Consider the following 13116-nt stretch of genomic DNA (forward strand, 5'->3'; position numbering starts at 1 on the left):
CATCCACCTATTTTTATGCACATTTTGGGATATTGCATAAAAAAAGTATCAATGCACATAAATTCTAAAAATGCACATCAAAAACGTATGCGCTCAATTGAGTCGGATAAACTTTTTATCCAATAAGAAAAACATGCACATAAACTATGATGGAAACACTTTTACCAAATCATTTTCTCTATGCGCATAATAAAAGACATGACTTTGCGATGGGATGGCGTAATTGGACTAACCAGTGGACTGATCTTGTTGCACAGCATATGAAATGCTGTTTTGGTCATTCCGAAATGCCTAAGCAAAGTCTGTCATCAAAGTGGTTCGGTATAACTACCTCCCAAGAACTGTCTTGAATGACTGTGTTCCCAAACAGCAGGCATCCTTCTCCGAAAGCAAGATAACTTTATTGCGTTACGTCTGCGTACTCGAAGGCACAAGTAATTTATTATATACAAAGTTATTAGATATACAGTGGCTTCTCCTACTGCAGCAAATTCCATTTGTCTTAGAGCCAGTTTATTAGCAATTGTCAATTTTATTCTCTTCGGCTTACTGCAAGGGTTATTCAAATCTTGCCCTGGAGGGCCAATGTGCTGCAGAATTTAGCTCCAACCCTGATCAAATTCACCTATCGGTGATTTTCTAATGAACCTAAAGACATTGATTTGCATCTTCAGGTGTGTTTGATTAGGGTTGGAGCTAAATTCTGCAGCACATTGGCCCTCCAGGGCAAGATTTGAATAACCCTCTCTATGGAAAACGGTGCTTTATTCACAAATGTTTTATGCGATATTCCAATTTTGAGCTAAAATGTAATATTGTAACGTATTTATTCTTAGTGTATGATGCATGCACACACATTTTGTTAATGAATCACCGCAACGAATCTGTGCTTGGACAGTTAATCTTTTCCAGCAACACTTTTCCAGTTCAATTCGTTAACAGTACTTAAAGGGACCCAAACATTTTTTAATTGTGTCATGATTTACTCACCCTCATTTTGTTCCAAACATGTATGAGTTTCTTCTGTTAAACACAAAAGAGGATATTTTAAAGAATGTTGGTAACCAGACCGTAGTCATTGACTTCCATGGTATTTTTTTTTCTGCTATGGCAGTCAATGGCTAACGTCAACTGTTCAATTGCCAATTTTTATATATATATATATATATATATATATATATATATATATACAGGGAGTGCAGAATTATTAGGCACATTGATTTTCTGATCATATTTTTTTTCCAGGCACATTTGACCAATTCCAAACCACAGTAATCCTAATAACTACTATTGATTTAGTATTTAATAATGTATAAGTGATATATAATTGTTCATGAAGGCTGGAAATGAAAATCACCTTATATTCAGGTGTGCAGAATTATTAGGCATGTTTTCTTTTACAGATAAATTGAGCCAAAAGAGATTTAACTCAGACTGAAAAGTCAAAAAGTATTAAATGCCCATGAGAAGGATGCAATACTAATGCAATACTAGACATTGCAGTTAAGGCGTGACCATTGGACAGTGAAATGCTCGTTGGGTCAGCAGGATCTGACAAAAACATGTGGCGGAGAAAAGACACCTGTTAACTGCAAAAGAATTAAGAATTAAGGTGAAGAATTAAGGGTGAAACCATCAGGAACCCTTTAGTCTCCAGCGCCACCATTTTCCAGAGCTGCAACCCAGAGCTGCAAGGTTTTTTTTATAGGCTTTATGGACAGATAGGTTGAGAATGACTCTTGAAGGACCAGCACCACATCCTCTAGTACCACTGTTTGAAGAATTCATCTTCCAGAATCTGGCAGTACGTTTTGGGAGTTCATTTTAGTCCATCCTGAAGTCCGTTTTGCAGAGATGGACTAAAAATGAACTCCCAAAACGTACTGCCAGATTCTGGAAGATGAATTCTTCAAACAGTGGTACTAGAGGATGTGGTGCTGGTCCTTCAAGAGTCATTCTCAACCTATCTGTCCATAAAGCCTATAAAAAAAACCTTCTTCATGTATTTTACAACACTTCAGCTTGTGATTCTTATCTAGTGGGGGTCATTTTTTAGGATTCTTTACCTAACTGAAGTCTCTGAGATCCTGACACCTTGCACTTCTGGAGACTCCAGGTAGGTTGCAGCTTTGGAAAATGGTGGCGCTGGAGACTAAAGGGTTCCTGATGGTTTCACCCTTAATTCTTCACCTTAATTCTTAATTCTTTTGCAGTTAACAGGTGTCTTTTCTTCACCACCTGTTTTTGTCAGATCCTGCTGACCCAACGAGCATTTCACTGTCCAATGGTCATGCCTTAACTGCAATGTCTAGTATTGCATTAGTATTGCATCCTTCTCATGGGCATTTAATACTTTTTGACTTTTCAGTCTGAGTTAAATCTCTTTTTTGGCTCAATTTATCTGTAAAAGAAAACATGCCTAATAATTCTGCACACCTGAATATAAGGTGATTTTTATTTCCAGCCTTCATGAACAATTATATATCACGTATACATTATTAAATACTAAATCAATAGTAGTTATTAGGATTACTGTGGTTTGGAATTGGTCAAATGTGCCTGGAAAAAAAATATGATCAGAAAATCAACGTGCCTAATAATTCTGCACTCCCTGTATTTGTGCTTAGCAGAAGAAAGAAACTCATGCAGGTTTGGAACAATATGAGGGTGAGTAATTGATGACAACATTTGATGACAGGTTTGGAACAACTTGAGGGTTGAGTAAGTGATGACAAAATTGTAATTTTTGGATGAACTATCCCATTAAGTACTGTTGACGAATTTAACTTTATTGTTAAGTGTTGCTGGAAAAGATGAACTGTAAAAGCACAGATTCATTGCGGTGATTCATTAACAAAATGTGTGTGAAAACAATGGGACACAAAAATTCAGTATTGACTATTGCAAGAGCAGAAGAATTGTTGTTCAATTCAGCAGATGTATTTCACGTATATGTGATGAGAGGACCCTGATATACACCTGCACACACATACATGTATGTAGGCCCGCTGGGAAACTCGCCCAGGGTTACTCAAGGTTACATTCTCAGATTGACAGAGCCACAAGCATACAGCAGCATGTGACGCACTTTACCACCCAGCTTGACTGACACTCACCTGTCTCTGCACGTATACTTTACCCCTGAGGATACACTCTCGATTAGACCCCTAGACACACACACAAACTTTGGCTCTCCAGTCTTTTTGTCTCTTTGGAGACAACAGTGTCATGCTCCTCTAACCCTCTGACCTGTTGCTCTTGCAGACTGCGGGCTGAATGTGCACAAACAGTGCTCCAAACTAGTGCCCAGCGACTGTCAGCCGGACCTGCGCAGGATCAAGAAGGTCTTCAGTTGTGATCTCACCACGCTGGTCAAAGCCCACAACACGCCACGGCCGATGGTTCTGGACATGTGTATCAAAGAGATCGAACACAGAGGTACTGAACACTTCTAAAATGGAGTGCTATAAATGGTTCCCATTGTAAGGCCCGTGAAAATTTGTTCCAAGGACTGTAACGAACTGTGGTTGAAGGTCGCTGCGGGTTCTGGGTTTTTCAGCTGGGCAAAATGGATTTAATTATAATATTCTTTATCTGACTCCAGTTATCATAATCTCAAATTTAGGATAGAATGCAATTGGTTGTTTGGTCATTTATATTTAATAGTTAGTCACACATTTAATCATTCTGTTTTAACCTTTTGTTGCAATTTTACCATTCCGTACTGGAGATAGTTAATAATTACAGAGTAATTCAGAAAGGATAAAATTTTTTACAATTTATTAACAGTCAGGTCAATGTATACTGCCAATTACATAATCAATTCAAAGATAATCCATACACAACATCAAATACTCTGTAACAAAGAATAAGATATTGATTACTGACTTCTGAATATTACGTAACGCAGAGTGTCAAGACACTTCACGTTACGGGCCAACCTCATTACAATATTGCACATATTGCCTTAAGTAAGTCAGACCAGATCAAAAACTTCTTTGGAAACAAATGGAAACACCTGATAACAAAGGGAATTTGAATTGAATCGATCTCCCATTTGCCTGGATTGAAAGAAGAGACCAAATGGCTCCAAAAGCCACACCCATCATATGCAAAATATCTTTAAGCTCTAAAAACTCTTATTACCTTCTTGTATACTTCTGTGGGGACGAGATTTTTGTACCAGTTGCACTGAGACATTTTAAACGATACACATATAATACTGTATAGTGAGAATCGATATTATATCCATACAGATTTTGGGTGAATTCTAAGTGATCTCTCAACATGATGTGGAATAAGAGGGGGGGAAATTCAGGGCAAGGTAAATACATTCAAATTAAGGCCATTCCCAGTTGATTCACTCTGTGGGACGTCGTCTGCGAAAAGTGTCCTCTCAGTGAGTAATTGTCTTTCAGCAGACAATCTGGAGTTATGCAAGTTTTCACAATCTTTCACCATAGATCCCAGGCCCAAACCTTCTTTAGCAACCGTGGCCTTCAGCAAGGCACTTAATCACTGTCTGCCGTCTCCCCGTCTTAAATATTAAGATGTGTAAAAAGAAGAATCCTTAGATGCCTAACTTAAACTGTGAAGAATGTTAGGTTCTCGCCCTGTTGTTTGACTTATTGGGTGACGCCTTTCATTAAAGAGAGCATTCTTTGAGAATTATGTTTTCAAAATATATATTTGAGAGAAGACCAACACTGAGTGTTCCAATGAAAGTGATCAAATTTATTTTGGATTTTTTTTTTTGTTACTTTTTTTATCCAATAAATTTTTTTTTTTAAATGACAGCCCTAGTAGTATATATATGTGTGTGTATGTGTATGTGTATGTGTATGTGTATGTGTATGTGTATATCTATATGTATATATATATATGTATATATATATATATATATATATATATATATATATATGTATATGTGTGTGTATATGTATATCTATATGTATATATCTGTGTGTGTGTGTGTGTGTGTGTGTGTGTGTGTGTGTGTGTGTATATATATATATATATAAAATAAAATGAATACATTTTAATATTTTATTTGAATAAATAAGTTTATATAATATTTAAATCATAATTTGATTTGGCTTTAGTATAATGACAGTGTAAAATCCAATTAATTTTGCATAAAAGATTTTTTATTATACAGTATAAATGGAATGCATACATAAACTGGCCATAATTTTGACATCGATACCATGGGGAAAAACTGCCATCTAGATATTTTTTAAATCATCTCATAATTTGCCAGCAGGTTCTTTATCTTAGGCTGCTGTCACTTTAAGACCTGATGCACAGATCCATTATATTGTTACACATGCCTGTTTACGTTCACTTAAAGAGAAAGTTAGATTTTTAAAATGCTTAAGGTGCCCTCAACTCTTTTTTTTTTCTATCTCCATGGTCATATTTTAATATGCATGTGTCTGTAATGAGTGTGTTGCATGTGTTTTATTGGTTGTCTCCCCACAGCATCATTTTGTGGGGCTTTGTAGGCCTATTAATTCTAATGTGGAATTTTTCTACAATATTCACTCGTCATGACAGTAAAATAGGGCATTCTAGTCAATCTACTGCAGTATATCCTCTCTCAATTAGTAGAAAATGTGGTTAACACCCGGTCATGCAAAGGGGAAAAAATTACCGTCATATACCGCGAAAACCAGTATAATTTTGAAAAATAACATGATATAGATTTTTGGTCATACTGCCCAGCACTACCTGTATGTGTATAATCCGATAAATAATTATATAGCTATGTTGTATTTTATGAAGATGGTCCCTCACAAGTGGATCCTTATATTTGGGGATCATTGGCATCAAGTTTATAAATCTGTTTAAATGATCCACAACTGACCAATCAGAATGGATATGCAAATAGAGTATCATCATTTTTGGCCGGTAAAAAAAAAAGTGCATCTTCTGCGCAATTATTATTATATCATTATCAGAGGATATACACTCTTAAAAATAAAGGTTCCAGAAGAGGGTTTCTGCAGTGAGGCCATAGAAGAACCATTTTGGGCTCCCCAAATATTAACGTTTCAATGAATAACCATGAGGATTTTAATAATCTAAAGAACATTTTTTCCATTTTGTGCAATGGAAAGGTATCATAGATGTTAAAGATTCTTTGTAGAATTATATATGACAATTAAGAACCTTTACTTTTAAATCATCAAGTTTGCTTATGGTTAACACAATAATTAGAAAATAAAAATTCTTATTATATAAAAGAGACTTTCAAATTTAGCCAAAATATTGAATGATTGGAAGAATCTCAAAGTGAGTGAAGGACTGTATAACTGTTCCACATATACATTTCCCAGAATAAGTGAGTGATGGATGATGTTCCTGAATAGATTATATATATATACTGGGTGCAGAATATTCAATTTATTGAAGAAATGATCGACAGATTAATTGATTAACCGATTAGCCCTAGTTTGATCAATACTAGTTTACACGTCCGTCTCCAAATCCTCAGTCTGGATAGTTCAAGTAAATATGTGTTGCTTCTGTTTCTTTCAGGTTTGAAATCAGAGGGTCTGTACAGAGTGTCAGGCTTCACAGAACACATAGAAGATGTCCGGCTGGCCTTCGATAGAGGTGTGTAGTAGAATAACTCTCATTATTGGTTCACATTATTGCTGCATTAAACCTAATGTAATCATGTGTATTATAGGTGTTGAAACAAATATTTGGTCTCTTCACATTTGCTTACATGCTTGAATGAACTCATTTAAGTCACTGTTTTTCTATCAACATTCAACCTGGATGGAAAAACCCAGGCTTTTCCAGTCTATTCTTGGTACAGTATAGTGATTTCTTTGTTATTCATAACAGATAACTAATTCTTCTCCGTAGATGGTGAGAAGGCGGACATCAGTGCCATTATCTACCCAGACATCAATATAATCGCTGGAGCTATGAAGCTTTATTTGCGAGATCTGCCCATTCCAGTTATTACATATGAAGTCTACTCCAAATTCATACAGGCAGCCAGTAAGAGACTTTCACAACCAGGAACTTTCTCTTGTAATCTGTCATTTGATTATCCTTAATAATGTCTATTGGCCTAAATTCTCTTAGATTGTGATATTGCACTAAATAAATAAATAATTTATGACAATGAATAAATTAAAATAATTGAAATAAATAAATATTTTATTCAGTGGGGTCCAATATTATTTCAAAATATTCAGTCATTCAGAAGTTTGGGGTTAGTAATTCTTTTTTTCAGCAAGGCTGCATTAATTTGATCAAAAGTGACATTTATAATGTTACAATAGATTTTTTATTTCAGATAAATGCTGTACTTTAGAACGTTTGTTAACACTTTAGGGTAGGGTCCAATTCTCACAAATAACTAGTTGCTTGTTAGAATGCATATTACTAGGATTTATTAGTACTTTTAAAGCACATATTAGCTCCTTATTCTTACTATTAATAAGCAGTAATTAGGAGTTTATTGAGGCAAAAGAATTGAAGCCTAATCTAAAGTGTGATCGAACTTTCTATTAATCAATGAATCATAAAAAAACGGTTTCCAACATTGATATTTCAACATTTCCTTTCAGCAAATCAGCATATTAGAATGATTTCTAATAAATCATTATAAAAAAGGATCATGTGACACTGAAGGCGAGTGATGATGAAAATTCAGCTTTGTCTTCACAGGGACAAAAATATATGCATAAATAATTCACAATATTACTATTTTTACTGTATTTTGATCAAATAAATGCAGCCTTAGGGAGCATTAGATACTTTTTTTTCTTAAACATTACAAATTTGACCAACCACAAACTTTTGAATGGTAGTGTAATTTCTAAATGGAAAAAAAATGAATCACTTTCAGATTTGGGACCAATACAGTATGGATTTATATGTTTGGACCAGTGGCCGTTTTTAACATAAAATCTGACTGCTGAATTCTGAACTGTATTTTTATTGATTTTTATCGATCAGAAATAACAGACCCTGACTCCAGACTCGAGGCAGTTCATGATGGTCTCCTCCAGCTTCCTCCAGCCCACTATGAGACCCTGCGGTACCTGATGACACACCTGAAGAGGTAAAACCACAGATGTATTGAATTTCCAGACACATTTACTGCTCCCTTAGGTACCGGTCCCATAGTTTATTTCATGACTCTGTACCACACTGAGCCGGTGGGTGTTCAGGTGTTCATTTAAGCATTTTACCTACAGCTTTATAGAGTGAGTTTACTTCCTGTCACCCTGCAATATAAAACTTCTAAGACTGATTAGGAGGAAACAGGAAACCCAATACGGCACTTTATCTCCGTGCACTCCAGGAACTAGTAAACCTTTACAATGATCCTTGAGGATTTGTGCTTTAGCTCTAACTTGTCAAGCCAGCTTGGTCACATTTCCCCATCTATGGAAAGTATATCAGTTACTTAACTACATGTTTATTACCAAAATTGCATTGTCTGAGGTGTTTTTTCCATGTCTTTTCTTTATTTATCAGGGTCACCATGTGCGAGAAGGACAATTACATGAACTCAGAGAACCTAGGAATCGTTTTCGGCCCGACGCTCATGAGGCCCCCGGACCAGAACACGCTCACCACGCTCAACGATATGAGATATCAGAAACTGATCGTTCAGCTCCTGATAGAGCAAGAGGACATCTTGTTTTAAACAGCTGAAATGGAGACATCTTTTAAAGACTTTAAAGAGCTTGTAAATGTTTAAAGAAAAGCGGCCGGCCTTATGTTTTCTCTTCAGATTTTGCGTACAAAATTGGGACCTTATTGCACATTTCACTCAATGTGTTTCAAACCCCCAAACTATGGAAGCTTGTTTCCGTCACGGAATGAAAACTAAAAAAGGCAATTGTGAATTTTATCACAATTGTGAGAAATAAAGTAAGAATTGTGAGATAAAAACAATCAAATGCGAGAAAAAGTCAGACTTGTGAGTTTATATATTGCAATTCAGACTTTTTTTCTCAGAATAAACTCATAATCGTGAGTTATAAAGTCGAATTATAGGATAAATAGTTGCAGTTCTGTGAAAAATAGAATTGTGAGATATAAACTAGCAATTGCGAAAAAAAAATGTATTTTTCCATTTTGGAAAAACCCGATCTCACGGCAGTTCGTACATATTTTACGAGGTGGCTAATTCATACGAATTTGTATGACCTAACTCGTACAGATTTGTAAGATTTTTGCTAAATCGTACGTATTTGACGAGTTGCCAAATTCGTATGAATTAGTACGAATGACATACCTCAAACCCCGCCCCTAAACCTACCCGTCACTGGGGTTTAGACAAAACATACAAATTCGTACGAGTGAGGTTGAGGTTACAAATTCATACGTACGAATTGGTCGTGAGATAGCATTGGAATTACGAGTTATCAACTCGGAATAGCAAGAAATAAAGTCAGAATTGCAATGTATAAACTGGCAATTAAAATAGGGAATTGCAACTTCTTATCTCACAATTCTGACCTTTTTTCCCTTTTTTTAAACTAGCAAATTGTGAGTTTGAATTGTGAGATATAAATTCACAATTCTGGGTGGGAAAAGTCAGAATTCAAAATCAGAATTGTGAGGAAAAACTCGCAATTGCAAGAAAAAAAAATCTGAATTGAGAGAACTGAAAAATGAAGAAAATTGAATTAAAGAAGGTAATTGTGACGTTTTATCTCACAATTCTGACTTTTTTCTCGTTAAACTAGCAAACTGCGAGTTATGTCTGAAAAGCGAGATATAAGCTCACAATTGTGAGAAAACGGTCAGAATTGGGAGATTTAAAGTCGCATTTACCCTTTTTTTTTTATTCCATGGCAAAAAAACAAGCTTTTAAGCTGTTAAGCATGGAGTAACACTGTGTATTCATGCTAAATACAGAATTAATTATTATTGATGGGCATTTTGTTTAGTCAAATTATAGTACCTTTTTTCTCTCTCTGATGCCAAACAAGCATTATGCATTGACCTTGATGCTCTACGTGACATAAATCTATGGTCAATTAGCATTGTGAACAGGACAAATGTGTCAAGTATGAATCTTAAAAATATATATATTTGGGTCACGAGGTTGGTAAATGTGCTATAATGGCAAGACAATTAAGATCATGTGTAAAGCACTTTTTAATTTTACATGGAGTGTAAATAGTTATGTTTTGTTCATCCAGTGTTAATAATGCTGTGTTTAACCCATCCATTCAAATTATCTTTTGTTCACCCTGACAACAATGGAGTGATTATTCCGTGACTGGAATGGTTCTGTGAGCATTTATTTAGCGCTTGTTCCTTCCTCATTGGATTCAATCCCATTTTAAGAACAAAATTGTGTATATTGTGTTCATCTTAGTCTCCTGAGGCGAGATTTTATTCACCTCAACAACAACAAAAAAACAAGTTGATAAATGGTACCGTCACCTTGGTTTGACTTCCTTCAAATAGTTTATTTGATATAAGAACTTTCTACACTTTTTTTGACTATATTTTCTGTGAAGAATGATTGTGTTTATGATTGTAATTTATCAAATGCTGATTTATTAAATTATGTAAATCTGGTTACTTTTAAATCTGTGATGACCTTGATTCTGGACCTTGATTTCAGTCTAAATGAACTTCTGAAAGTAGTTTTTGTGTTATTATTTGAAGATGCAACGCCTCACATTTGCAGTATGTGAAATATGTTGCTGCAATTAGTGCTTGGTCAGCTCTCTAGGCGTTGGTTTTCTCTAAGCTCGGTTTTCTTGTTCCGAATTCAGGGGTGTGAACGGCAGCATTGTTTTAGTATCAGACAGCTGAGACGGTATATGCCCCAAAGTGACTTTTTCACCAAATCACAGGTGAAGTAAGAACCTGAAACCAGCTTCCTGAGGGCAGCTGGACGAGCTCAACAGACCAATGGGAGAGAGGAGGAGGAGGGTGTTTGAGCTGCAGGTGAAGTATAAATGAATGAATTCATCACTTATTATAGTTTAGACAGAGAGATTTGGCACTATATGATGTTGTGGGTTTGGATATAGACACAAAAGCCACAAGGTTGTTCTGCTGGATGTTTTCTTAAAATAAACGAAATACTTGACAGTCAGTCTCTGGCTGACATTAACACACCTGCTGCTGAGGTGAGTGTTTCTGAAGGATAAAGAATTTTATCTTGAAGACATGCTTAATTTTCATGATACCAGCATGTTACATAATTTAATATGTAGGCTACACTGTGCAACTGTTTTAAACGCTAATAATATGCATTTCAGAGTGAATTGAAGAATTGGACAGAATGGCAGACAGATGGTGGAAAAACTTGACAGGAAGAAGCAAGAACAATTTCAAAGAAGCCCAGCAGGAATTTGGAAATTCGGACAAGACTTCAGCGAAACAAACAGGCAGCGAGAACAAAAACAACACTCTGATCAGCGACGAGACGTACGACGACTCTCACCTGGAGCCCTCCTTCAACGAAAACACGTGCCGGAGAAATTGGACAGTTTCACGGTCTGGTCGTTTCAAGGAGAAACGACGAGTGCGGGTCACCATGCCCGAGAACAACTTTTATGACAAAAGCATTGGTGTCGCGAAGTAGAACCTGATTATAATGGAGCGACGCGTCTTCTGGAAAAAAAAAAGCACATGTTCACGTGAGCGCGCGGCTAGAGCGTTGTAATTTTGTCGCGTTGCGTTGTTCGCTTGCAGTGTAGAGATGATGTTGTAAACCATGATTTGTTGGAGCCATTAGCTTCAATTTCAATTTCAGTGACTGACAAGGACACTTTACACTCTATGTAATCTGGGAATTTTTTTTACCATGTTGTTCTAGACGCCGAACAATTCATGAATTGACGAATTATTCTGTAGGCGCAAGTATTTATTATTTGGCTGTTTGCATTTTTTTTTTATAAGAAAAGTCTCTTATTTATTTTCAATGGGGATTTTTAACAGAAGTGTTTTTACCGTAAATGAAGAAAATAAGATATGATGCAGGCTAGATTTTTACCCTGATATGTAGGCCTAGATTTTTCCCTGATTGTCGAGGGAAAATTAGTTCACGAGTTCACACTAAGCCTACATATAATTTAGAGATAGTAAATTTAAATGCGTAGCCTATTTTGCGTGCTGTCCGGGGAGAAGTCTCGAAGCTCGGAATGTATGTGGTAGAACTAAAAAGAAGGGGTGGTTCAGGGATGCTGATAAACTGTCAACAAACGGAGGTAAGACTGCTGAATATATTTATTCCTCTTATTGTTGATTGGCTGAGTGCTCTACACTCGTGTCATTATCTGAACGTGCTCCTCCCGAACTTTGTTAATAAAACATCATTTGATTTATATTAGCCTACTGAATATTGCACGTTTGAGAATTTATTAGTAGGCTATCTAACCATTTTATTTCGGGAAAAGTAAAAAAAATACAAGTCCATGTTGTGCATATAGACATTGCCACGTTAAGCAAGCTCTGTTTCCTCAAATTTATTTGGTAGAACAATATTTCAGAAATTATCATATTAATTTACATTACAATAGCAATTGTATCAGATAGGTGACCATATCCTGCATACATGCATTAAAGGACGTTTTTGTGTAATTATTTAAATATCAAGTTTGTTCAAATTTTATTTTGTAAAGAGTAAATGTTATATGTCAATTAAACAGATGGTTTATCCAAAGTGATTTGAGACCGAGCCATTGGAGCAAACTGAGATTGTAACTTAGGCTAATGATGGAAAAGTTTATGTAACTCTGTAATGCCATAGTAAAAGAATGGAATGTTGTTAAACATGGCTCTGAGTAAATGTTGTATGCAAATTTTAATACACCACAAACTAGTCATCTGTGTTATGTAGGTGTGTGTGATGGTGACTAGGTCATCTGTCAATGTAAGGCCACTTGACTGCATTTTAACTGCGTGTCTCAGAACTTGTTCCTGTCCCTTTGTTCATTATTAAACACTGTATATTTGTATCTGTATCTATGATTGTGTGAATTTTGTGACTGATTATCTGCAATGGCTCAGAAACAATTACATTTGATTGGCATATGATACCCAAGTCATTTGTGTCATGACAGGCAAAGAGAAGAGCTCCCTCTAGTGATGGTGTATAAAACTACAATGTCA

The 13116-nt window shown here is 35.8% G+C and overlaps 2 protein-coding genes across 2 annotated transcripts in view; one reads left to right on the forward strand and one right to left on the reverse strand.

The window, feature by feature from the left end:
• Positions 1 to 12967, forward strand: part of chn2 (chimerin 2) — a 73598-nt gene extending 60631 nt beyond the window's left edge. Inside the window, exons 9-14 of the mRNA XM_079837519.1 lie at positions 3265 to 3438; positions 6541 to 6618; positions 6877 to 7014; positions 7981 to 8086; positions 8506 to 10944; positions 11262 to 12967. Coding sequence (XP_079693645.1) covers positions 3265 to 3438; positions 6541 to 6618; positions 6877 to 7014; positions 7981 to 8086; positions 8506 to 8677 — 668 coding nt within the window. The 3' untranslated portion in view covers positions 8678 to 10944; positions 11262 to 12967. The remainder of the gene's footprint in view (positions 1 to 3264; positions 3439 to 6540; positions 6619 to 6876; positions 7015 to 7980; positions 8087 to 8505; positions 10945 to 11261) is intronic.
• gtf3c6 (general transcription factor IIIC, polypeptide 6, alpha) overlaps positions 1 to 13116 on the reverse strand; it is a 1355101-nt gene that overhangs the window by 1105545 nt on the left and 236440 nt on the right. The gene's annotated exons all lie outside the window — the stretch shown is intronic.

Source organism: Gobio gobio (assembly GCF_949357685.1).
Source record: "Gobio gobio genome assembly, chromosome: 15".
Taxonomy (NCBI): Eukaryota; Metazoa; Chordata; class Actinopteri; order Cypriniformes; family Gobionidae; genus Gobio; species Gobio gobio.